This window comes from Pristis pectinata, chromosome 15, assembly GCF_009764475.1.
Source record: "Pristis pectinata isolate sPriPec2 chromosome 15, sPriPec2.1.pri, whole genome shotgun sequence".
Lineage (NCBI taxonomy): Eukaryota > Metazoa > Chordata > Chondrichthyes > Rhinopristiformes > Pristidae > Pristis > Pristis pectinata.
In genome coordinates, this window is record NC_067419.1 from 32,879,249 (window position 1) to 32,906,913 (window position 27,665).

At 37.8% G+C, this 27,665-nt stretch overlaps 1 protein-coding gene and 1 long non-coding RNA gene across 2 annotated transcripts; both read right to left on the reverse strand.

Moving 5' to 3' along the window:
* Window positions 1–642: 642 nt before the first annotated feature.
* On the reverse strand, window positions 643–19,735 carry LOC127578561 (serine/threonine-protein phosphatase 6 regulatory ankyrin repeat subunit A-like). Its single transcript, XM_052030710.1, has 8 exons — window positions 19,684–19,735; window positions 19,208–19,328; window positions 17,377–17,440; window positions 7,914–8,003; window positions 6,767–6,886; window positions 2,361–2,566; window positions 833–913; window positions 643–724 (listed from the first exon to the last, which is right to left on the reverse strand). Exons 1-8 carry the CDS (start codon window positions 19,733–19,735, stop codon window positions 643–645), a joined length of 816 nt encoding a protein of 271 aa, XP_051886670.1.
* A 689-nt stretch (window positions 19,736–20,424) lies between these two features.
* On the reverse strand, window positions 20,425–26,977 carry LOC127578137 (uncharacterized). The gene is made up of 3 exons (XR_007957482.1): window positions 26,847–26,977; window positions 24,631–24,741; window positions 20,425–20,470 (listed from the first exon to the last, which is right to left on the reverse strand). It is a non-coding gene; the product is annotated as an uncharacterized LOC127578137 (long non-coding RNA).
* Window positions 26,978–27,665: the final 688 nt, after the last annotated feature.

The window sequence follows — 27,665 nt, forward strand, 5'->3', positions numbered from 1 at the left end:
TGCTCTTAATATAGCTATAGAAACCCTTGGGATTCTCTTTCACTTTGTCTTCCAGAGCAACCTCATGTCCTCTTTTAGCCCTCCTGATTTCTCTCTCGTGTTCTCTTGCATTTCTTATAGTCCTCAAGCACTTCATTTGATCCTAACTGCCTATACCTGATATGCCCCTCATTCTTTTTCTTTAACAGGGCGTCAATATTCCTTGATGACCAAGGTTCTCTCCCCGTTAGCCTTGACTTTTTTTCTAACAGGAACATCCAGATTCTGTACTCTCAATATTTCACTTTTGAAAGCCTCCCACTTACCAAGCATCTCTTTGCCAGAAAACGGCCTATCCCAATCCACGCCTGCCAGATCCCTTCTGATGCCATCAAAATTGGCCTTACTCCAATTTAGAATCTCAACCCAAGGACCAGTCCTATCCTTCTCCATAATTATCTTGAACCTAATGGAATTATGATCACTTGATCCAAAGTATATAAACAACTTTTGCTTCACTTCATAAATTTCGATTTCAAACCTTAGTATTTTTGAATAAAATTTTAAATATTATGCATATTCATCTGAATTCCACACAACTTAAGGTTAACATAATCATAACCATGTTAACCCTGAACCAATGTCATGATTAAAATATGCTCCTTACCTATCACCTTGTTTGTCAACTGCATTAATATCAACTCCAGTCCTTATGAGGAATTCCAGACACTGAGCTTTTCCTTGCCTGCACCAAAACAAGATTTATGGTGTAAATACCTATTGAATTTCTGCACCATATCAATCATCTTAGGTGCAAACTAAAGTGATACTTAAATTTATGGTGATGACATACACTCCCATTTCATCCTGTAGTAATCCAAACAGCAGTTCTTTTTGCTCTTCAGGTTTAAAATTGAATCCTTTTTCTGTGAGCCTGTAAATAAAATCAAACCAACTTTAAACAATAAAACGTAAATGGAAAATATATATGTGCCAACTTTCAATATCCTACCATCTGTGCCTCTACTATTCTTATATACCAGCATCTGTTGCATAATTAGGAAGCTGATGGATGCAAAACCTCCCATTACTTTTTTACTCCTTTTTTAAAAAAATGTAAGTGGCACAAAGATTTCCCCAGATAAAAAAAATAAACAATCATTTTCATGTAATTAAAACTGAAACTTCATTCTCAGGATGTGATTCCATGAGCAAGGTTAACATTCATCACCTTCATTGCTATCTTAGAGAAAATAGCAGTGGATATTTATTTGGAACCATTGTAGTTCATTATAATGATGATGCCATTAGAACATACTTAAGTATCAAATTGGAGGAATTTGGCTTAGTTTTGATAAAATACAATAGTACATGGCCAAACTTAGGAAGGAACTCTGAGGTTATGGTGTTTGCCTGCACCTGCAGCCTTTGTCCCTCCAGGTCAAAGAAGTCCCAATTTTACGGCTTGCTGCATATTATCCTGATGATGGTACACCCTGTATCTAGGGTATGCTAGTGATTAATGTTCAGGTTTGTTGATTGTGCTGATTAAGCAGATTTACGCTAGATAGCGTTGAACTACTTTTAAAACGTTGCTGTTAAATCTTATTTAATCAAATTCAAGAGTAAAATGAACCTTAGTTGTTACTGGACATAATGAAAACAGGACCCAATCAAACAAAGACAAGAAGTTTATGGCATAGTTCAGCATAAACTATGAACAAATACTTTACACATTGTGGACTAAAGCAAACAACCAGTGATGCTGTAAACAAAGTGACAAAAACAATCATTTAGTGGATACTTCAACAGAAGGCAGCTAAATTCATACTAGAGAAGAAGGGCATTGACGGTATCAATTTTTCTCTAATTTTCCAACTTTAACAAGATATCCTACTCATAGCAGCAATAGTTTGAAAAGAACAATGGTAGTTGTGGATATTTTCACAGGCATTATTTTGCACAGTCAAGGAGACAATGGAAACATTTACTCAAGAGGAATTCTTTTCTCATTCACTCTAAAAAAAATGTTGCTCATTAGAGTAAGTGGATAAGACAACCTTTTTTCTTAAATGTTTGTCCATTGAGATGTTTCCACTGTAATTTTCAAAGTTGCTAAGTGAGCTGCAAGAATAAAATAAATAATTCTCTTGTAAATGGTACAAGTGGTATAGTGTTATTTATAACCAGAGCCTCAACAAGCCATTGTTACATAATGGTTGAACAATTATACAACTGGCATTGCAAAATATGGATGGAAGTGAAACCAGACCAGTGTTCCCAACAGTCCTAAATTAAGTGGGATTAATTAGTTTACTAAAGAAGCATTCAGTTTTCAGAAGTCTCATTGCAATGATAAATAAAATTTTATACAATCTTACCATTGTGCACATTCAATGTGATTACTGGCCACAGACAGATATAGGACGCTTGGAGCTTTTGCCATCATTAATTTTGATATCATTTGTTCTTCTGTATCAAACTGCAGAAGGAGCTGAATAACATCTATTCTACCTTGCATCGCAGCACAATGGATTGGCAGCAGATCCTTATTGTTCAATCTTTCTATTGTAGCCTTATGAGACAGCTAAGTACATAGAATAATTCATTGTAATTAGTTAGTAACATTGGCTGGCAGAATCTTGACTAGAGCTATTTTAGTAATAGCAATAGATACAAAACCAGCATTTGCTCAGTTTTGGGCAGATGCAATTATAAAATTAATCTGATGGACAATTTAACTATTCTGTAGTTGTCTTCTCTTGCTGGCATCTTAATTTTGTTAACAGATGATCTATCACATTTAAAATATATATCTGTAAATGTTAGTCTGGATTATTAGAGAATGGGAACAAGATATTCAACATAGTTGCTGAATCCATTATTGCAATATTCCTCTCTTAACAAATATTCCCTACCACAGTAGAGAGTTTTTATAAAATCATGCAATACGGGCTGTACCAAATACAAATCCCATTTTACCTCCTTTTCCTCTGCTGAATGAAAGGTCTCACATCAAAATAAAACCAATGCTAAATGTATAGCTTACATAAAAAAAACTCATCAGTATAAAATTGACTTATAGTAACATTAGTATACTTTTCTTATTTTTATAGTGATTGGATGCTTTAGGTTGCCTTGGCAGCACAGGAGCAGAATAATCCCCTTTAATATGTTGAAACCTTCTAAATTCTCAGGAATATAAATCCTAGTTTATATAATCTCTCTTCATAATTTACCCTCAAGCATGCTAGTTGCATTCACTTCAAGGCCAATTTGCCCTTCTTAGGTTGTGGTGCCCAGAACTGCTCACACTAAGTGTGGTCTAATCAGGGCTTTATTTAGTGATAGCCTCTATCCCCTTATTCTGCACTCTAAAATATACAGTAATTACGAAGGCTGAATTCCATTTGCCTTTCTTATTAATTTATGTACCTGTCCATGTTATTTTAATGACTGCTGTACAGAGACCTCAGAAGCCCTTTGGGTACATGTAGAAACAAAGAAACATATAACAGTACAGCATGGTACAGGCCCTTCAGCCCAGGATGTTGTGCCGACCAATATAAATCTTAATCCCATTCAATCTATCCCCTCTCTACTTCACCTCCCATAACCCTCTATTTTTCTTTCGTCCATGTGCCTATCTAAGTGTCTCCTAAATGACCCTATCATATCGGCCCCTTCCACCACCCCTAGCAGTGCATTCCAGGCACCCACTGCTCTCTATGTAAAAAACCTACTTCTGACATCCCCCCTGAACTTTCCTCCATGCACTTTAAACGGGTGACCTCTAGTATTGGTCATTACCCGGGGGAAAAGATGCTGGCTATCCACTCTGTCTATGCCTTTCATAATCTTATATACCTCTGTCAAGTCTCATCTTATCCTCTGTCACTCCAAAGAGAAAAGCCCTAACTCACTCAACCTCTCCCCAGGTAGCATCACCTCTGCGCCCTCTCCAAAGCTTCCACATCCTTCCTATAATGTGGTGACCAGAAATGAACACAATATTCCAAGTGTGGTCTAATCAGAGTCTTATAGAGCTGCAACATTACCTCTTGGCTCTTGACCTCAATCCCCTGGCTAATGAAGGCCAGCACGTCAGACGCCTTCTTAACTGCCTTATCCACTTGTCTGGCAACTTTGAGGGATCTATATACTTGGACCCCAAAATCTCTCTGTTCCTCCACACTGCTAAGAATCCTGCCATTAACCATGTATTCTGCCTTCAAGTTCGTTCTTCCAAAGTTTATCATTTCACACTTCTCCGGATTGAACTCTATCTGCCACTTCTCTGCCCAGCTTTGCATCCTGTCTAAATCCAGTTGTAACCTACGACAACCTTCCTCACTATCTACTACACCACCAACCTTAGTGTCATCTTCAAACTTACCAACCCATCCTTCCGCTTCCTCATCCAAATCATTTATAAAAATCACAAAGAGCAGGAGTCCCAGAACAGATCCCTGAGGAACATCACCACTCACTGACCTCCAGGTCGAATACTCCCCTTCTACAATCACCCACTGCCTTCTGTGGGCAAGCCAATTTCGAATCCACACAGCCAATTTTCCATGGATCCCATACCTCATGACTTTCTGAATGACCCTACCATGGCGAACCTTGTCAAACACCTTGCTATAATTCATATATACCACATCCACTGCACTACCTTAATCAATTTGTCTAGTCACTTCCTCAAAAAACTCTATTAGGCTCGTGAAGCATGATCTGCCCTTCACAAAGCCATGTTGACTATCCCTAATAAAGACTATGCTTCTCCAAATGCTCATAAATCCTGTCCCGAAGAATCCTTTCCAATAGTTTACCCACCAATGATGTAAGACTCACTAATCTATAATTCCCAGGATTATCCCTTTTATCTTTCTTGAACAATGGCACAATGTTTGCCATCCTCCAATCCTCTGGTACCACTCCTGTGGCTAGGGAGGACTCAAAAATCATCATTAACGCTCCAGCAATCTCTTCCCTCACTTCCCATAGTAAACTGGGGTATATCTTGTCCGACCCCAGGGTCTGATCTATCCTAATGCTTTTTATAGATAGATTTGCATAGATTTCCAGCTTTTCGCCACTCAGAATGTACCTTGTTATATCCTTTACAGCCTGTTATTATGTCTTCCATTAAATCTGTTTGCAGTTTTCAGTTTTACATGTTTTCTGTCTATTAATTTTTCTTTGTAATTTAGTCTTCCATCTACTCTGCTTATGATGTTGTCTGTCTTAATTGCACTGGCAAGTCTAGAAATGCAGCTTTCTATCCCTTTATCTCAAGGACTAATGAATATGATCCATAGTGGCAGCAGTGACACTTTGCAGGTCCCCAACAAATGTACCCGCCCATTATCCTCCCTCTGTCTCCTTCTGCAGAGGCAATAGCACAGACATATCAATAAATTGCCTTCAATTCTGAGAGTTCCAACTTTAGCTAAGAGCCTTTAATGGGAGACTGCATCAAACAGCTTCTGGAAGTTTATATAACCACTATCAGCTCCTCGAAATCTTGGTTTGCTGCCACAACTCTCTCTTGCAAATCTATACTGGATCCCTCAAATTAAGTTGAAAAGTTAAAATGCCAGTTATTTAAAACATAGTCTCTTATAATTTCTCACAAGAGATGCGAGGTCAAGTAGTGTACAATTTCCTGGTTTCTTCTCTCGGCTTTCTTAAGAAATGGAGTGATATGTCCATTTTCATTAAAGGAAAGATTATGGATCCAGAGGACTTTTGAAAATTATAACTGAGGCATTTGCAGTGCCCTCACTTACACCCTTTAAATCCCCAAAAGTAAGTCCTCTGTATGCCTGATTGTTATTTTCTTCCTTACTCTGATTTTGTTTAAGTGAATTTTTGCTGAGTCCTGTCTCTGGTTCAACTCAGTTTTCTCATATTGTCTGGGATGCTAGTATCTTTCCTTCTCTATTGTAAATTGCATCCATTTTGTTATTTGTCCTTATATTTCCATTATTAATTTTAAAGGACTCATATTGCTGACCATCTTCTCAAAATACAATTATAAATTCATTTTCTTAACATTAATAACACCTATAGATTTCCTGTCATACTCTCTTTCTGTAGTTTTTTCCTTTTGCCACCATTTACTGTTCTTGGGGCCTTTCCCAGCCATCACAATCTGCACTCCCTTTTGTCCTTTTGAATGTTTCTTCTTTTAGTTTTATATTGTCCTTCATCACTTTAGACAGCCATAGCTGTTGATTTTGATAGAACTCATGGGTCTGAACCATTTGAACTGGTTCAGTATCATATTAAATTCCTTGTTCAACACCACCTCCTAATCTGCTGCTCTTTTATCCAATAGCCAGGTCCAGTTGACTATGACTGGTCTCTTCCTAAGCTCACGAAAATCAGCCTTACTCAAATCTAGAATTTTAGAAATGTTTTGCATTGCTCATCATAAAACTTCAACATTTACCTAAAAGTGATCATAATATGACCATGTAGGATTATTATTGAACAGATTAGGACCATTACTCCGTTGATTTTGGAATATATCCTTGTAAAAGAGTATCCTAACACTCCAGAACATTATAACATTTCTGGTATGTGCTGTGGTGCTTATTCCAGTCAAAATAAAAGTTAACTTTGCTCCCCGCTCCACCCCCACCCCCATACCCTTCATTAAAATTTCTTTGGCTTTGTTTGACTAATTTTGGCATTTATGCACCTTGCCACTTCATAGTTGCTATATGGTTGAGGATTAGTTTGATAATAATTTTGGCTCTGAAATGACCAGCATTCTTACCATAAGTTTCAAACAGTCCAATCTTGCCGGCTTCATCATTTCACCATAGCACATCATATGCAATGGCGTATTGCCATCCCCATCTGACCAGTTAACATCAGCACCATGGTCTATTAGCAACTGAAATTTCAAGAGCATTAGGGAAATATAGAAACTTCTTAACCATGAGTTAAACTAATAACTGAAGAAAGCTACTAAAATAAAAGTTCCATTGCCTAATGGGCAGGATTGTGCTGAACCTGCATGTTGCCTGGACTCTCCATCTCAAGTCCCTGCTCCCATGCACTAATCTGATCTAGATGTGGATGGGTGATTTTGCTGACTGTCTACAAAGGTGTAGGAGTAGGGTGCCAGGCAGCGAGACAACGTGAGGCCTCAGCACAAAGCAGACTTGAACTGGCAAAGTCCTGAAGCCCTGTCCTTGAAGTATGACAGCCTTTGGCAGATAGCAAATCCAGAGGTGGACCACAGTCTTCTGTCAAATCCTGTGTGGCTTTTTCTTACTAACGATATTCAGAGACATTTAAAAAGTGCTAAAAGAGATGTGAAAAACTAAAGAACTAAGAAATAAATTGAAGAAGTTAATTAAAAATGTGTTAAAATATTTACAAATGAATAAGAACATTGAAGTCAAATAAGTTAAAAACCACTCCTCTCCATGACAAGAAGAGAAAAAAAGGACTGCAGATGCTGGAATCTAGATGAAAAAACCCGAAGAAGGGTTCTGACCCAAAATGTTGACCGTCTGCTTTTCTCCATGGATGCTGCCGAGCCTGCTGAGTTCCTCCAGCATCTTGCTATTTTTTCATCTCCATGTCAAGAACTCTGATTGAAGTGAATGGGCCTCCAATCCAACACTAGGCCAAACTGGTGTAGGATCAGTGAGGCAGATTCCCCAATGTACAGCTGGGGAATTATAACCAGACTGTGCTCTGCTGCCGGACCTGACGTGGAATGCAGCAATGGAGTAGAGTGTCAGGTGTGTCAGCTATTGGACATAAAGCCAATCAGCTAAAGCAGAATAATAAACTGCATAAAAGAAATCTAAAAAGAAAAAAAACACTAGACTTATGGCACATTTTAACTAAGGTGAAATTATCTATGGAAAAGAAATGCCAGTTTCTAATGCTTTCCATGTTAAACTGACCTGGATGGTCTCTGTATCTCGAGATCTATGTAACGCTGTTGCTCCCTTGTAATCCTGCAGGTTGATGTCAATCTTCAAATGCAGAAGTGTCTGTTAACAAGAAAACAACATGTATACATAGATATGCATGGAGAAACATTTCTGGATTCCATTGTTAATGGTAATTCTGTGTTAAAATTAAAACAGTTGATCCAGAGTGCTGCAATTCTTTTACCACAATTTGTCTGAAACTGAAACCATGATAGAAGATTCTGTGAATTAATCAAAAAAAACTATGGCCAAAAACTATTGAAATATTTCCAAAATTAGTGGATCTTTGCAGTTTTTTTCTGATTTACTATGTAATCTGCCTTCTACTAAACAACCCTGTTACTCGATTCAACGTAGATATATCGTGAGAATGGAAAAATCTGGCAGAGGATCGGAGGGTGGACTAAGGAAGAATAACAAAGTGGGAATGGTGATCTGAAATCCACGGCTAAAAGTTTCTGAACTGAATCAGAATGTCGACACAGGGTTGAGCAGCTCTGTACTAGTTTTCTATAAATGGGAGAAACCATATGGAGATTGAGTGACCAGTCTGCAGAACACCTCAGTTCAGTCCACAAGGGTGACCTTGAGCTTTCATCCACCTGTCACTTTAATTCTTCATCCACTCCCACTCTGACCCCTCTGTCGCTGGGTGCTTCCATTGTTCCATCAAAGCTCAAGGAACAGCACCTCATTCTCCATCCAAGCATTCTTGTAGCCCTAGGGACTCAGTATCACATTGCACAATTTCAGAAACCTGCCTTTCCCGTTCTTGCTAAAACTCGCCAATCCTGATGTAAAACCATCCTCCTGTACCATTAACTCTGTGTTTTCTCTCTCCACAGACGCTACCTGATCTGCTGAGCATTTCTAGCATCCTCTTTTATTTCAGATTTCCAGCAGTCATTGTGTTCTGCATCTAATAATTTCAACATGTTGTCTTTTTCTCACTGCTGGCTACTTTATCCTCGTCCAGACTATTCAGCAATGATTAACAAGTATTCATTTCCCTTCATCAGCACCAAAAGCAATTGAGTTACCTGGACAACCTTGGTTTCCTCCCCAACACAAATAATGTTTTTGTTCTCTCCATCTCTCCCCATCTCAGCAACTTAAAATTGACTCATTTTCTTACTTTCACAGTTTTGATGAAGGGTCATTGACACAAAGTGTTAAGTCTGTTTCTCCTTCCACTGATGTTAACTGTCCAGCTGAGTATTTGCAACATTTTCTGTCTTATTTCAGATTTCCAGTGTCTGTGGTTTTAGCTTTTCAGTCACAGAATTCCTAAATGGTTTCCACAGATTCTTTCTTAGCGAATGTGTAGCAAATCCAAATGGAATGGGACAATTCTGCATTTAGTTTTGAGGAATGAAGTTGGGCAGATGAAATGAGTATCAGTGGAAAAGCACTTTTGTGGTTGTAGCAATCATAATTCAGTGAGATGCAGAGCTGTTTTGAAAAAGGATTCACAGCTCCAACAACCTTGGTTTGATTCTGACCTTCAGTGTTGTCTGTGTGGAGTCTGCACGTTCTCCACTTTGGTTTCCCCCAGGTGCTTTGATTTCTTCCCACATCAGATGTGCTGGTTGTGAGGTTAATTGGCTTCTATACATTGCCATTAGTGTATGTGGATGGCAAAAGAATCAGAGGGGTGTTAATGGATATGTGCTAAAGAACAGGTTACAGGGAAATAACTGGGGGAATGAGATTGGTGGAATGGCTCTGACCTAGAATGCCCTTCTTCAATGCTGTAGGGAAACATTAAAGTTAATAAAATAGTTTCTTCGCTGGGGAAGTCCTGGCTGAGATCTGAGTTAGTAAAAATGGACTTGAAACAGCAAAATTAATGTAGTGTCTGGACAATGGGAATCATTCAAGAAAAGATTCAAGGGCTTGAGGATAAATATGGTTCTATAAAGCAAAAAGGACAGGACTGCCAAATCTAGACACCCCTGGGTGACAAGGTGCACTGGACACAAGCAGATAAAGGAAATCTTATATTGGACACAAAAGAATTAATACTGCAGAATGCCTGGAAGAGTATAAAAAGTGTGGAAGCAAAGATAGCATGAAGAAATACTTATATGTAAATTCAAAGAAAAGCCAAAGATGTTTTACAAGTATATAGAAAGTAAGAGGATAACAAAGGGAAAAATAAGGCCTATTAGGGACCATAACGATAACCCATGCAAGGAGTCAAAGATGTAGGCAAGATTCTGAATGAACACTTGGCAGCTGAGTTCATGAAAGAAAATGATCCCAACATGGTAGTTAAGAAGGACGACTGCAAAATATTGGATGGGGTAACCATGGTAAGAGGTTTAGCATTTCTGAAAATGGATGAATTGCCAGGCATGCATGAAATATATCCTAGGCTATTAATCAAAAGTGAGAGAGGAAATTGGAGGCTCTGACCACTGCCTTTTAATCTTCCCTGGCCACAGGGAAATGGTGCCAGAGGATTGGAGAACCGTTAATGTTAGACCATTGTTTAAGATGGGAGGACAGAATGAAAGGAAGAACTGTGTAATTATAGGCCACTTAGTTCAATTCCAGTGATGGGTAAACTACTGGAATCAATTCAGAAGGACTTTAGGAAGGCACAGATTAATCAAGGACAGACAGCATGGACTTGTTAAGGGAAGGTCATGCTTGACGAATGATTACAAGTTTTGAGGAGGTAACAAGGAGGTCTGTGCATTTGATGTGACCTGCATAGATTATAACAAGGCTTTTGATGTGGTGCCATGTAGCAGGCTGGTGAAGAAAAGTAAAAGTGCATGAGATCCAAGGGAAAGTGTCCAAAATTTACTCAGAGGCAAACAAAGTGTACACTGGTTGAGACATGTTTATGTGACAGGAAAGCTGTTACCATTGGTTTTCCACAGCTTTAACACTATCAACCATGTGAGCAGTTCTTATATAATTTGCAAGCTTCTTCTCACATAGAAGCAAGGATTCTGCAATATAGCTTAATTGCATTTATTAAAGATTAAGACTTACATTTAAGGGATGTTACAAAAAAGCAAGCAGATGAACTAAAAACTGGCCACATGGTTGAGAATGAGAACGAAAGCATGAACTATAATGTACACATGGTCTGGTCAGTTAGACAGAACAGTGGCAAATGGAAGTGCAAACTCATCTATTTGTGGAGGTGCAAAGGCAATACTGGGGCTTGTGGAGGAACAAGTGGATCTTTGAATGTGTGTCCACGGACCTTTAAGGTTGCAGCATGTCTATAGGTAATTAAAAAGGAATATAGGATGTTTTCCTTATGTCAATATGTAAAATACAAGAGCAGAGAGGCTATACTGGAAGACTTGTTATACCACAGATTCATCAGTGCATGAAGTTCTGTTCACATTACAGAAAGATGTGATTGCACTACAAAAGGTGTAGTGAGTTACAAGTGGTTTTACCAGGAATGGACATTTTTACCAATTAGCAAACATTGGATTGAAAAGGGTTACTTTAGAAAAGAGCAGGATCAAGAACGATAAAACTGAGTGGCATAAAATTATGAGGCACCTAGGTAAAACACACAGAGTGGTCAAGGGCATAGACTTAGAAGTAGTTGAGAGAAGAATTAGAGGGGCGATGAGGGATAAATGTTTTCAATAGTGCATGAAAGGGGTCTGGAACTCAGTTCCTGAAAAAGATGTTAAAAGTAGAAATCTTTCCCAGACTAAAAATATTTAGAAAAGCCATGATCTGCTGGGATATGCACCTAGTGCTGGAAGATGGTGTTCTTTCCTATGAATCCATGAGATTGTCTGTATTTAACTACTCATACATTGAGCAAAGAAGAATCAGTAAAAAGCTTCATCAAATCACTAAAATCAGTTGAACCATGAGACATCTTCCCTCAAATTGGGTCTTGCCAATTCTAACTGACTACAGTGAAAGCACTATTAACAATTTCAGTTTTCTGAATTCTTTGTGTTCACAGTTCCTTCATGTCTCTTATCTGTACATTGCACTGATTGGTGCCGCTACCCCTGATTGTTCATGGTTGTTTCAGGTTTTATTGGGATTACATCATAATTCACATTTTCCTTTTGCATTTTGACTGTTTTATGTCAAGACTATCATTGTGATCCACTAATTCCTTAGCAACCCAAGACTTTTCCTTGGTTACCAGCTGCCTTGGTCTGACAGTTCAACTTTGTTAATGTTCCTGTTTATCAGCTTGCAGTTCAACATGATTTAACCATTATTACAGTTTTGAATAACATATTATTCAGATTTCCATTATTTGCAATAGTTTGCTTTTGAAAACCGTTTCCCTTGACAATTAAACAAATTTTCCATCACACCAATTAGGCAGACAGGGTCTCAATTTCACATTCAAAGGATGGCAGCAATCAGTATTGATGGGTCATCCTAGATTTTGTGTTAAGTCTTTGTACTGGGAGGTCCCAGCAATCTTGACCCAGACACTAAAAAATCTCCATACAGCCACAGATGAAACATGGGCAGCTCTGATAAAAATTACAGCAGAGAATAACAGTACAAACTAAAATGCTAATACCTCACACCATTTTATCTCTCAGAAAATGAAGGTTCCCATCTCATCTTAAACATTGAACAGCTTTTTCCACCAAATGGGCAACACGGTAATCCATTAAAAGATGGACTTGTGCATTTTTGCTTTTTCATTGTAAACCCTGCGCCCATGGCTCTCTGCACCCTTCCAGGATGGGTGATAAATTATGCTCGGAGCACACTAGCAGAAAGCAAAATAACTGATCTCAGAGTACATGTGAAGATTCCCTTATTACATCAGAAATGCAGAGTTTATCAAAAGAAATTTGCATTATTGTTGTGCCCACAGTGGAATCATTATTTTATACCAGGAGTTACAGTGTTGAGATAGTTAGGAGGGTATGGTTATCCCCAGTCAGGTATTAGTGGTTTAGTCCCCTTTCCTTTTCCTTCTCTTCTTTTACTATTTCTCAGTTACCACCAGGTAACATGGCATGTTGTAGTGAGGGAAATACCTTCAGTCTGTAATAAATCCAGCCACTGCTTGGATTTATCTTATTCACAAGAATTACTACTTTTCTCATCCTGTTCCTTTTGTATTTGTGTCCCCTCACTGTCCCCCTCAATCTACACTTTTCCTCAATATCTCCCTGCACATTTCCTATCCCATTTCTTTTCTCCTGCTGTTTGTCTTAAGCATTACCCTTTTTCCCAGAATGTTCTTATCTTAATTATCCACCCTCAGGTCTCAATCCTCAACCTTCTCTCAGTCCGATCCTCTTGCTCACTTTCTTGTCTCCCACATTTTCTTTGCTAACTTATTTCCTTTTAAGGGATTCCTGCATTATTTTTCTTTACAAGCATCAGTTAATTGTGTGCTGCATTCTACTTCAACCCAGTTCTTTGTGCACTGAGTTTTGTTCCACAGCTTGGAATATCACTGAATGCTTAAGATGCTGATTCTGTCTCAGAGTGCTGTCTGTTGAGGATATGTACATTTTGATACATCACACTGGACAACATGCTGAGGAAGGAATTAGCATGCCTGCAGCTAACATTTAGTGAAGTATGCAGAATAAGAAATCATGACATCAGTCAGTGTATTGTGCTCAAAATGCCAGCTAACCCACTCTCTTAACCTTGCATTTCTGAATGTGCATTCAGCAACAGGAAGTACCATCCACCAGCACTCTTTACGATTACTTTTAGGTTGGCTGCTGATATACAAGTGTTTGGTGATGTCTAACATCTAAAGTCCAGAAGGAGTTGTGTAGCAAGTGTTGAAGGATTTAGCCCCAACTCAAAGCTTCTGTGAAACCAGTTGCTCCCAGACATGGTGCACAAGAAGTCATTCCCCTTGGAATACAAGATGAGTGGGAATGGGCAGAGTGCAAGCAGGTCAGAGGCCAGTTTGTGCAGGGGGAAATTCTACCAAAACCTTAGCGTGTGAGATGGCTGCACATCAATAAGGGTGCCTTCACTGAAATATGCCACCTGCTAGGATCATGACTGCAAAGTGGGCTGAGGGCAATGTTGCCTGTGGTTAGCCAATTTGTGCCATACCATTATTAAAATTACCAGAAAAGCCTCTCCTGCTTAACATCCCCATGAATGCACTGAATTTGCAATTAATCACCCATTAAATGCACTACAGAAGGTCTAATAATTAACAGTAAAAAATATCTTTTTAATTATGTGGTAATTGTGAATATCTGGCAATCAGCCTCTCACTCAATGTGATTAATTAAATGTGTGGAGTCTCCTTCCTTTAGGTAATGATTCCTCCCTCTACCCAATTTTGGAAAGATTCCTCCTTCAATAAGTACACGCAGACACCATAACAGCAGCTTTTCTCTGCCATTAAGACTGGCAGGCCTCCCATTTCACAACTTGTCTGCTCATTATCCCAAGAAATTGCATAAATGAAATCAATAGATTAAGTCATCAGTGGACCATAAATAATGAATGCCAAAAAATGCTTTGGTTTCAACAAAGTTCTTTCAGAATGTCATTACTAAATGTAGTTTTCACACAATTCCAGTCATGTGGCTGACTCTGATGTCCTTGCAAACCATTGCATTTAAAAAACACGGTGCCCACAACACCTTCTCAAATTTCCTGGGAGAACAACAAAAAAGAGTAAGAATTTGAACAATAATTGGCTCCTAAAATGGTATTAATAATGGGTAGAGGAAGAATCTGCTGTCCTAGGAAATTATTTTATATTACATAATATCATCAGAATTTCTAAATGACAGCAACTTATCATATTGTCCAGCTTAATTTGGGCACAAGTCATTGCACATTCTAAAGCTTCTGAAATTCTTGAAAAAGGCCACATTATTTACTATTAAATTGTCACTTAATCACTCCTGACTTTCAACCCATCACAGACCATCAACACTATTCTTTCCTCACCTACAACCACCTTCCCCATGTCTGTATCTGCTTAAAAACTGCTGGATCTCTAACTTTTGTCAGTTAAGACAAAAGATCAACAACATGTAATGACGTCAGTTTTGCTCTCCAAAGATGCTGCCTGGCTTGATCATCCCCAACATTGTTTTTAGTTCATTTTTTCTCTTGTAATTTAATGTCACTGTTGACATCAGCCAGAGGGAGTATCAGAGTACATGATATCAGTAATGAGAATCCTTCATTTTGGAGATGATACCTTGAGATGTGATAATAAACTATGCCACTTGACTGCTGAACATTTTAAACATGTTTAGTCAGAAGGGCCGAATGGATGATCCATTTTAGCTTCCTCCTGAGATCTCCACCATCGCAGAAACCAGTCCTCAGCCAATTTAATTCACTTCATGTAAAATTAATAAAAGGCCGAGAGCACTTGATACGGCAAAGGTTATGGGACCAGGCAACATTCCAGTTATAGTACTGAAGACCTGAAGTCCAGAATATAGGCAAGGCCAACATTTATTTCTCATTTACTCTGTATTGAGAGACTTGTTTTAAAAGGTAATTAAGAGTTAGCTAGACAGCTATGGAATTAGGGTCAGGTGGAGGCTGGAATGGGCAAAGATGGCATATTTCTTTCCCAAAGGAGCATCCAGGAAAAATATGGTTTCTTACAACAAACTGGTATTTTCCAGGTCACTGTTACTAATACTAAACTTTTATTCCAGGTTCATTTATTTAACTGAATGTAAATTCCACACTTTCTGTAATGGTATTTGAATTCAGAACATTGACTTAAGCCACTAAATTACACCAGTTATGTAACTATGCCATTAGTTGAAAAAACAGGGACAACCCAACTGGTATTTACCTTCAATCAATTCCACCAAGAACATATTAAGTTCAAGAACAAGAACATATTCTTCTCAATATTGCTGGTGGAAGCTTGAAATGTAGAAATTGGTTGTCACAGTTATCCAGAAAGGAGAGACTAAACTTCAAGAGGATATCATTGACTGAAAAATTCTTTAGGAACAGAACTAAATACAAATTATTTATATTCTTTCAAAATAACATCTACCTCAGCTGCTTCACAGTATATTAGTAAAATTTCTGCAAATTTATATAGTCATACAAGTTCCATCTCAATGATTCTATAATACGATTGATGTTAGCAAATTGTAGCAAACCATAAATCCAACTTGCAAAAGAAGGGATCCTACTGAGCTGCAGAGGAAACTTTTCTGTATTTTCTTACATTTTAACATGTATTCCCACACATGATACTTTGCAGAGGCACTTATCTAAAAAACGTTCCTTCAGGCACTAATTCTTTATACATTCTTGGAAGTTAAAAAATTGAAATACTTGCTACAATTGCAGGGCTTCCACTGTTCAATAATGACAAGTAAGAATGATGTGAGATAGGCCAAGAATAGTTCAGGGCTGTGCATTTGTCAGTGCAATGTGCCTGAAACATGAGAACTACCATAACTGATTGCATGAAAGATTGCATATGACTGTTCTCATTTACTACAAATGATTCCCTCAATGAACTATTGGTTAAAAGGCAATACCTAATGTATTAACAAAGCAGAAGATCAAAAAGTAAAAGATACAATGTCTGTGTTAACTCAGCAGGAACGCTGAAATTGATCTCAGTTCTGCCAGACGAGGAAAGGGAAGGCAATTAACCAGATTACCTGCTCCTAATTGCTTTCCAGTGACATATGTTAGAAATTCTGTGTCTTTGGATACTGGATGAGGATTGGATCAGAGCAATTGTGATGCTCCAGAGGCTTCAATTGCTTGCTGCCGATCATATAAATTTTATACCTGAACCTTGGGAAAGTTACCAAAATCAATTGAGCCCTACCCAAGAAACATCTGCATCTTCAGCAAGCAAACTTGAAAGTAAAAATCAAGACTACAATCAAAGCATGTCAGAAATAGTGTTTCAAAAATTCTTTTGTGCCATGCATTTATTTACAACAAAATCTACATCTTTTGTGCATTCTGTTCTGACCATTGCAAGTTTTCTAGAGATTCTGAACAATATTCATAAAAGGAAAGCAAGCACTGAGTGGATCTAACATGTATCATATTTTCCAGTCTACAAAGGTCCTAAACCAAATAATTGAAAACTGAACAAGTTAGAAGTTATTGATATGACAGCAGCCCATGTACACATGGTATAACAATCCAATTCTGATATGTTAGATGCTCACTATTTTACTTACAACATCATGGGAGCTCTACTGGTAGCAAAGAAAGGAAAAGGAGCCTTGATTTTGTGGTTGGAAACAAATATTATGAACAGCATATTCTTCCACAAACCAAAGTGTAACAAACCACCATTCCCTATATTGTTGCTATTGTGTGACCTTTTAAAACATATTATCTTTTAATTGGTCAAATAGGCTCCTGACATAATCACATAAAACAGAAAATCTACATTCAAGTTAGAAAAGTGAAGAACATTCTCTTATTTCACACTTTGGTAATGATGAGTAATAACTCTTACTTTCACAATGTCTGGTCTTCCAAAGTAAGCGGCTGTATGTAACAAAGTGCTGCCATTAATGCACCTGTGCAAAGTGGAGAATTTTCAGTTAGTCTCTATCTCCACTTTACACTAAACTATTTTACACTAAAGATGGAGTCATCAAATAGACTTATAGCAACCTGGACCTAAATGTAAAGTACACACCACACACCAAATTCTGACATCTAAAGATAATGGCTCAAAAAGAGAAAATTCAGAAAACCTTAAATGTTTGTGCTAAACAACTCAGGAATTTACTGAAATAAAACAGAACATGCTGGAAACACTCAGTGGGTCAGGTAGCATCTCTAGAGAAGGAGACAGAGTAAATGTTTTAGGTGGATGACGTTTCAGTTCTGTTCTTCTCATCAAAGATGCCACCTGAATATTTGGATATTTCCACCAATCTCTGGTTTTAAGTGCAGATTTCCAGCATCTAAAATTGCCTTGCATTTCATTTTTAAAAATAAAAATAAAACACTTCCAGACCTATATACACAAAAACTACAACGTTAAGATGCAAAATTCAAAATAGAAAAGGCAGCAAGTGATGCATGATTTTTATGCAGCTTGTAATTGATTTTCAGTGGCGAATTGCCCACCACTGTAATGTTTGTAGTCATACCAGACTCTTCTTTTTAGACATTCCCCTGGGATCATGGATGACTTGCTTCTGTTCTGCTTTTGTGTGTTTTAAGGTGACTAAAGAGGCCAATGTTAGAACTATAGACTCTTCCCCAAAGACACCCAGGACTCAACGGGGATGTTGCACTTTTTCATGGAAGCTTTGAGCATATTGTCAAATCTTTTTTCTCTGTCCACCTGGTAATCTCCTCCCATTATTGAGCTTGGAAAAGAGTATCAGTGAGCTGCAACATTATGGCAAGATGAGGGAACTCTGGTTGACAAGAGATATTGAGGCTCTGGTAAGGAAAAAGGAGGCATTTGACAGATACAGGCAGCTGGGATCATGTGAGTCCCTTGAGGAGTGTAATGAATGTTGGAGTACACTAGAAGGAAATCAGGAGGGCAAAATGGGGACCTGACATAATCTTGGCAGATAAGGTAAAGGAGAATCTCAAGAGATTTTATGAGTATATTCAGAGCAAAAGGGTAACTTGGGAGTTAATAGATCCCTTTAATGATCAGTGTGGTCGTCTATGTGTGAAGCCACAGGATATGTGTGAGGTCTTAAGTGAATATTTCTCATCTGTATTTACCATAGAGAAGGTCATGGAAGCTAGGGAATTCAAGAAAGAGAACAGGGCTGTCCTGGAACATATTGACATTATGAAAGAGGAGGCGCTGGCGGTGTTGTGGTCCATAAAGGTGGATAAATTCCCAGGTGTATCTTAGGAAGCAAGGGAAGAAACTGCTGGGAGCCTGGCAGAGATAGCCACAGGTGAGGTACTGGAAGACTGGAGGGTGGATAATGTTGTGCCTTTATTTAAGAAGGGCTGCCATGACAGGACAAGAAACTATAGGCCAGTGAGCCTAACATCACTGGAGGGGATTCTGAGAGACTCCAGGCCCTTCAAGCCTGCCCTGCCATTCAATATGATCATGGCTGATCTATGTGGGCCTCAACTCCTCTTCTGTGCCAGTTCCCCATAAACCTCGATTTCTTGATCTTTCAAATATTTATCGATCTTCACCTTAAATCTATCTAGTGATCTGGCTTCCACCACCCTCAGTGGCAGAGAATTCCAGCAATACCCTACCTATCTTTGTATCATACTTACATTCTGCCACCAAAATTTCACTAAGTACATAATATCCAGATGCCTTTAACAAACGTAAGAAACTCTACCTGCTCGTTGGACTACTCATGAAGCTCGTCCTATTTACAAGATTGTGTACCATGCTGTGAAGGACATCTGTGTCCCCTTGGATAATAAGAGGGATTGCTGATGACCAGTGTGCATGGTAACCTGGGGAATGATAAAAACAAGTTCAGAAGAAGAACTTAAAATGATAGATGCCCTGAACCTCAATTCTGGAACATGCAATTTTTGTCACAGCAGATGCCAAATTGGTTCCAAAATATTTACACATTTGTGCCAGATACCTTAATAGTGGGGGCACGAACACATGCAAAGCTAATGCCCGCCAAATGTATGGAAGGTTGGCAGATTATGATATCAAGCAATGACCATGCTGATTGGATGCCAGCACCACTACATTCCAGCTATTGTTTTTTCCTATCACTGCATAAATTAACACATGGTCAGCATAGGCAACACTCTTTAAAGGGATAATTAACTACAAAGCTCGACTGTTCGCAACCTTTGTAGACCTTGACTTTATGCTTCCATTCTGTGATTAAGACCACCGTCATTCTACTCTCTGAATACATATCACCCATGACTCTGCTGCTTATTTGCAAGATCCATTCATTCATCACCTTCTGCTCACAGACCTACATTGGCTCATGATTAAGCAATGGCATGATTTATAAATTCTCATCCTTGTTTTCAAATCCCTCCATGAATTTCCTCATTCCTATCTCTATGATCAATGCTACATTGAGGTTTCGAATGAAGTGCTTTTGAAAGAACCAAAAATAAGCACCAGGAGCAAGATTTTTGATGACTCTTTCCAGAACTTGTCTGATGATTGGTGGGTTGGAGTTAGGCTAAGAGGGCAATAATTTACTGGAATTAGATTTGTCCCACTTTCATACCATAGCCCTTAATTGAATTGCTAAATAACAATGCCAAGTAATTAAAGAAAACAAACTTTGCCTTGTCTAGTTTGGATAAATTTTTCGTTAGGAAATAAAGACAGTTTAAAAGTTGTCTGAATTTACAAGTAACTCATCGTGGATAGCCTTTGACCATGGTGGTTATTTAGACATTATGTGTTTCCTTCCAAAAAATAACATATATTCCAAACTCATGTACCAAAATTAGGCTTCAATGTGTAAGAAAAAATACTAATATTTTAACAGTGTATAAAAGTATGTCATCTTACTCAGCAAGAACTTTCTGAATTCTTCACTTCGAATACCATCAAATGCTGTGTTATTTTTCAAGTTCTTTGCATGTACATCACAACCCCATTCAATTAAAAGCTGTAATGTGGAACCACAAAATAATCAAATTCACTACTGAAATTAAATGGCAAGCAATATATTAAATACAACTAGAAAATAAATCGCCTATCAATGTGGAACACATGCAAGTCACATTTATGCATTTTGTAATGGCCTCATTATGTGCATGAGTAACAAATAAGGCTTCATGATATCTTGGCTGTAATAATACAATAAGCATATGCATACATCAGTCAGAATGGTGATTCCGTTCCTGAAGTCTTTTTAATATATCAAGCATTGCAATCTGAAATTATATTGTTGTAAAAAATGTATTGTGGTTCTGAGAATAGCTTTTGAAGCATTCCTAAAAGATAATGGCCGAGATCTGTGGTCAGTATTGAGGAGCCTGAGCTTGCTGCCGTCCTAAGGTCTTAACCCACATTTACCATACAGGTCTTTTAACTGCAACTATCTGAATGAAGAGGCTCCATTCAGTGGTAAAAGCCCACACCAAAGCAGGGAACTCCACAAATGGCTTCCTTCACATCAACAGAGGAGATAAGATGTTTATTTATTAGTCACATGTACATGTAAACACACAGTGAAATGCGTCTGTTTGCATTAGTGAGAATGTGCTGGGAGCAGCCCGCAAGTGTCACCACTCTTCCGGCGCCAACATAGCATACCCACAACTCCTAACTTGTACATCTTTGGAATGTGGGAGGAAACCGGAGCATCCAGGGAAAACCCACGTCGACACAGGGAGAATGTACAAACTCCTTACAGACAGTGGCAGGAATTGAACCCAGGTCACTGGCACTGTAATAGCATCATGCTAACTGCTACAAGAACAAACAACAGTACAGTACAGGAACAGACCCTTCAGCCCACAATGTTGTGTCGAACTAATTAAGCTAGTGACATAAATCTCTTCTGTCTGCACATGGTCCATATCCATCCATTCTCTGCATATTCATGTGCCTCCACTACCACCCCAGGCAGTGCATTCCAGGCACCCACCACTCTCTGCATGTCAGTTCCCCCGGACATCTCCTTTGAATTTACCCCCTCACACCTTGAATGCATGCCCTCTGGTATTAGACATTTCGACCTTGGGAAAAAGATACTGGCTATCTACACTATCTATGCATCTCATAATTTTATAAACCTCCGGCTATGAGTGGTGGTTGGGGTGAAACAGCTAAGAAAAAAGCTTTGATAGGTGGCTAAGCCATGTCCCCAGCTTTGCACCAATCAAAGATATCAAAATGATAATAATATTTTTGTTTAATTTTTCTGATATTTGGAAACAGGTGAAATTATTCCTAAATAATTAAAAATTAATTAAACCATTAAAAATTTTAAAATTAGGAGATTTAAGAAAAGAAAGCTACATTAATTTCAAAGGTTCAAATAACATCAAACAATTAAAATAACTTAAGTACTACTATTATTTTAATCCCACAGTGCAGCTGTCCTTTATTGAAATCAATAGTAGAGACTCTGTCTGCTAGGTTCAACCCAGCGCAGGTTGTTATTTGTCATTTGCGCACTCTGTTGCTGATTTCCAGGAGACTAATGGCTGAGTGAAGTCACGAAAATTACTTCAATCAGATGTCAGAAAACTGAGGATTTCCATAATTGCACATGCATGCATGAAAATCCAAAACATGCCATTACTTATGGAGTGAAATGCAAGAAGGTTTCAAAGAACAGATGGAATTTCTGCAGAAAATCCATCCCAATAATTGATTATTAGGCAAAACCTTCAAATCACAAAGCTCAGTACATTGGTCTATAAATAAAGTATTAAGTTTATATTAGTGGACATCATCAAAAGACTAAGACAAATAAATGTTTAACCCAAAGTGTCAGTGAAGGAACTTAAATTAATTAAATAAATCTGCTCCAATCAGGCCTCTAGCCAAGCTGTTATGGTGCAGCTACAATCCTGCAATCAACCTTGGAAGGTAAAGAAAATAATGTTGTATTGTGGAGTTATCCTCCAAACCTCCAAATATCTCAACAGGTGAAAAACTTCCAAGGTGAAGCAAGCAGCTGAACACGACTGCAGAATCTGTTTATAGGACAAGGTAATCAGTGGACTGGTAAACCCAGCCATGTAGCCAAGCCAATTGTTCGCATGAGCCGAACAGCTAAGGCCTTCATGACCAAATAACAACAAAGAAACATGGAATGGATGGCTGGTCAAAAAGGAGAACTTGGATTAGGTGATCAATCAGGAACTGACCAAGCGTTTGGTCATTCGCCAACACCAGTGGAGAAAGAGCAAGAGGTATGAACATCAGAACTGCAGATGCAGGAGGAGCATGCATAATGTACGAAACTATGTTTGGCTCAGACCGACAGTCTGAGGAACGATCTTACACAGCAACTCTCATGCAAGTTGGGGACCTGTGACTGGAATAGTTTAAGTGATTTTAAAGTAGAATAGTGACTTGTAAGAGTATGATTGGTATTTGTAAATTGTATAACACCCAAACTGAATTAAGTTATTTGGTTAAGGGATCCTATTCATTGGTTGTAAATTGCAAAGTTGAACTTCTTTAAGGGTGAGAAGAGGTGGAAAAACACTCTCAAGATGGAGAAATGAGCTGTATTCCAGAGTTGAGGCGAGAGTGACTGCTCACAGTGTCACAACTGATGAAGTAAGGCATTAAAGAGTTCCAGTGTAATTGAAGTCAATTGGAATCAGTGTGAAAAATTTAATTTAGCTGGAGCCAAATCCGGTAGGAAGGAAGATTGTTGTGATTGTTGGATATCAGCCATTTCATCTCCAAGACACTTCTGCAGAAGCTCTACAATGAGGTGTCCTGAGCCCAACTATTTTTATTTCTTTCATCAATGATCTTCCTTCCTTCATAAAGTCAGAAAATACAGATTTTATTAAAGATTCTACAGTGTTCACTTTCATTCATAGCTCTGCAGAAGATAAAACAGTCCATATCCACATGCAGCAAGACTGATGCCAATAAGTCACAAATAACATCTGCACCACAGAAATAGCTGCCATTTATCACCTCCAAAGAAAGTCTAAACACATCCCCTTGGCATTTAATGGTATTACAATCACCTGGTCTCACACAGTCAACATCAAGTGGGGTCACCGCTGGCTGTAAACTTACCTGGCCCCATCGTGCAAAAAATTGTGACTCCAGGAAAAGGTCAGAGGTTGAGTATTCTGAGGTGTATGATTCACCTTCTAGCTCTGCAAAAATGTTCAACTGTCTCCATGGCACAAGTCATGTGTGTTATTAGATACGCTACATTTAAATGCATTTCCAGCAACACTCAAGAGGGTCATAGAACACAAAGCAGCCTGTGCTTTATTACAGTTCAGAATTGTGGAACTCTTTAGCTAAAAGCACAGTGGGATAACCTTTACCAGCCGGACTGCAGCAGATCAAAAACAGCAGCTTCATCAAGGTCAATTAGGAATAGGCATTAAAAGCTACGTCCCATGGAAGAATAAGTAAATAAGAAGTCAATTCAGATGTTAAGTAAGGGATTCGTATACTTTTATTTCATTATGTACTTTCAAGGGATTTGTTTTTGAAGAGTCACATTACTTACATAAAATCAGATACCTTCATTATTGGCAAGTGATGAGAATCCCTCTGTAATTAATGTCTGATTTTTCTTAATTATATTTTTAAACTTATATTATCTCAGAAGCTCTCCTTGGACTTACTTTCCGTCTACATTTGATGAATTAATAATTAAAATGTAAGGGTTCTTTATATTATGTAAACCAAAACCCCATTTTAAGCAAACCACAGTAGTATTTAATCTCATACTGTGCAGATCAATATCCTTTGAGCATTATTCTTGTCTTAGAAATATTTATAAATCTGCCAGTCCACAACCTTGGACACAATGTTAATCTATTTCTTAAAACAATCCAGCAACAATTCCCATATCTCCAAATGTAAACATTATTAAGACAACAATGTGGGAGATAATTTCAGAAATCATAATTAGTAATGTTTGGAATAATAAATCTCTTCTTAGAGAATATATAAATCTGATGCTTGTGACCAGGGCTAGTCAAATAGATCACTTCCTTAGCACAAAAAATCAATAAAAGCAGTTATTAAAATTTATAATAGCTCAGAGTGAGAATTATTTTTCCTCTTTATAAGGAACATCATTTTGCAGTTATAAAATGTATCCACCTGGCATATTTTACGATGCTGTCCCTCTGCTGCAAAGAAGAATGGAGTTGAGCCCATGGCATTCCTTGCATTAAGAGACACTCCATTCTCCAATAATTCCTGAGCTATGTCCTGTCAACCAACAATGACACAAGCATGAATCCACTGAAGAAGTCTTTCAAAAAATAACAATCATTATCCCTCAAAACATTTAAATACAAAATAAAAAACACTTTTATTTTTGACTTTTATTTTTCCTTCCCTGAGTTTTTCAATAGCTGGGGATTGTAAACTTTTATGTAATGTTGATGCAAGCAGACCTTTCAGCAGTCAGATTGTTCAGGGCCATTGCAATAACAGAGAAAGGTGACAATTAGAATATAAAAACAGAAAATCACAAAGAAAGCAAACAGCCAAGTATTCTGGCTACTTCTCTATAACAAAGGCATAATAACACTAAGGACCCACTACACAATGACTAAAAGTGAGTACCATTGGGTAAGAGCCTTTATGCTGGATGGGTAGTTGTGGCACACACTCACATAGATTTTAATGTTTACATGCATTTAATTAATAATAGTTTTATCTTAAGTGTCTAAAAATGTAACTATTAAGTAACAATCAGGTTAAAAATGGCCAAATATAGCCTGAGAAATATTTGTCAAAAATATCCGGTTCATAAATTCCTTGGTCCCTGTGAAGTAGGTGGTATGCATGACTCCAAGAAGTGTCAAGAGTCTTTCTTTTCTGGCAGGTTCATAATTTCTGTGATGCCTCTGTAGTTGAGTAGAAGAACTGAATGGAACATCAATTCATATTTCAGTGACCAGTAGAATTTGCAGGGCTAACATCCATGGAGACGGTTTTTACTAACATCATACATAGCAGGTATATTGCATTAATACTGGCATCTCTGCTATGAACAGTATTAGTTGATGTAGATGCTGTTAATCAGTGTTTGATACATCTTTAGTCCTGTAGTAATTAAGTTATACTTCATTCAGTCTTGCTATGAATGATCCGACAAAAATAACTACCAATATAATTAGAATCAGAATCAGATTTATTATCACTGACTTATATGATGTAAAATGTGTTGCTTTGCAGCAGCATTACAGTGCAAAGACATACTGTAAAATTACTATAAACTACAAAAATAAATAAGTAGTGCAAAAAAAAGGAATAATAAGTTAGTGTTCATGGATTCATGGACCATTCAAAAATCTGATGGTGGAGGGAAAGAAGCTGTTTCTGAACTGTTGAGTGTGGGTCTTCAGGCTCCTGTACCTCAAAATTACAGAATTACAAAATCTGGACATGAATGGTAGATTGGAGTTTGATTTCTCAGTGTTTCATAAAAACAGGTTAATTACTCTCTGTAAATGGCTCCTAATGTATAAGTGAATGGTGGAATTTGGGGGTGAAATAGATAACAGGGAAAATTAGTGCAGGAATGGGATTGGTCGGTGAGCCAGCATCATCTTAATAGCCTGATTTGCCTCTTTCCAAGTCATAAGGAAATACAAAATATGATAGAAAAGGTTTATCTGATTCTGTAACTAATATAGGTTATAAACCAGATTCTTTAATACAACAGGATTAATTTGGATAACCTGGGTGTATTGACATAATGTTGAATAATCCTCATATTGGGATGGGTAGGCTTGAGGCACACGCATTGCTAGCACTGGGTCTTATTTTAAATGAGACAAATGAGTTACAGAGTCCTGCTACATGTTCTAGGTAACTCAGTGGTGAATCAGGTTCTGCCCTCAGGGGTTGGTGGCGAGCTCTATAAAGAGGAGGGAACAAGGTGATGGAGAAGGATGAGGGATGATAGGGAAGAAAGAAAGAAAGAGTAGGGAGTGGGCTAATTATAGCTCCTTCACATTTCCACGGTATTAAAAAAATCTGCTGCTTGATATATTTGATAATATTATAGATCTTATGAAGAATAATGCTTTAGTATTTCTTGGCTTTGATTACTAATCATATTAAGCATAAAAGTTATTTCCATTAAGTAGGGCAATAATACGCCAGTTTCTTTAAAGTACATTATGCATCTTCTGCTGGACAATTGCATGGAAACACTGGAGGAATCTACGGTCTGATTCCACTTTGTAATAGATTGTCTATATAGAACATTATTTAAAATACAACGGTGGCAAGATACATTAGAAAATATTTCTCTGATAATATGAAATGGAGAAGAATGGAAACATTATATCAATACTTACAAAATGGCCCTTCCGACATGCCAAATGCAGAGATCCATTACCAGAGGTTGATTCTTTGGAATGGATAATGTCAAGACTTGAATCCTTGAAAAACTGAATCATATTTTTCACAATTTCGAAGTCACCATTTTTGACAGTTTGGAAAAAAGTTCTTTGCCAATGACCAGGACTAACAGGAAAAACTTCATACAAAAAGCTGTTCATGTAAAAACATTTTTTAGTGTTTTCATAGAGACACAATTTTTTTTTTAGATTAAGAGATTGTAATCTACAATTCTCTCATAATATGACAGAAATTATGCATTTGATTTACTGTCCATACATTACCAAGCAATATATTCATCCATATGGATAATATTAGTATATCTTTGTACCTTTTCAGGGGATAGGTAGAAAAATCAAGCCAGGATTTACAGTATCTGATAGAATAAATGCACTCATTGTGTGGTACAATAGGCTTCCAATGTAAAATATGAACCTTCAGATATTTTCAGATTCAGACTAGAACCTGATAGATCGACCTGCCTGGGCTTCTGCTCCCAAGCATAAGCAGAACCCCCTTGATGATGTTAAATATTTATGCAACCTGGATAAAAACAGAATTCAGTTACATTACAATGTTCCTGCAGTAAATCAGCCAATTTATACCAGATTACCGCACTTCCTGTTAAATTGGCTCTGGTGTGACTCCCTAAGGTAGAGTTTCTGGTTTGTGCACAATCAGTGATTTCAGGTCAAACTGCATTCACATTGAAAAGCATTTTTCCACCTCCTTCTCACCACCCCCCACCCCATAATTTCCAATTAAACTCATTTGTT

Excerpts from the sequence above, each read along its gene's own strand:
- LOC127578561 (XM_052030710.1), bottom strand. The coding sequence starts at position 19,735 with ATGACGGTGGTCTTAATCACAGAATGGAAGCATAAAGTCAAGGTCTAC. Across the intron at positions 8,004-17,376 it reads GAAGACCAGACATTGTGAAA|ACACTTCTGCATTTGAAGAT; the intron begins GTAAGAGTTATT and ends TCTTGTTAACAG. Across the intron at positions 6,887-7,913 it reads GAGATACAGAGACCATCCAG|TTGCTAATAGACCATGGTGC; the intron begins GTCAGTTTAACA and ends TTGAAATTTCAG.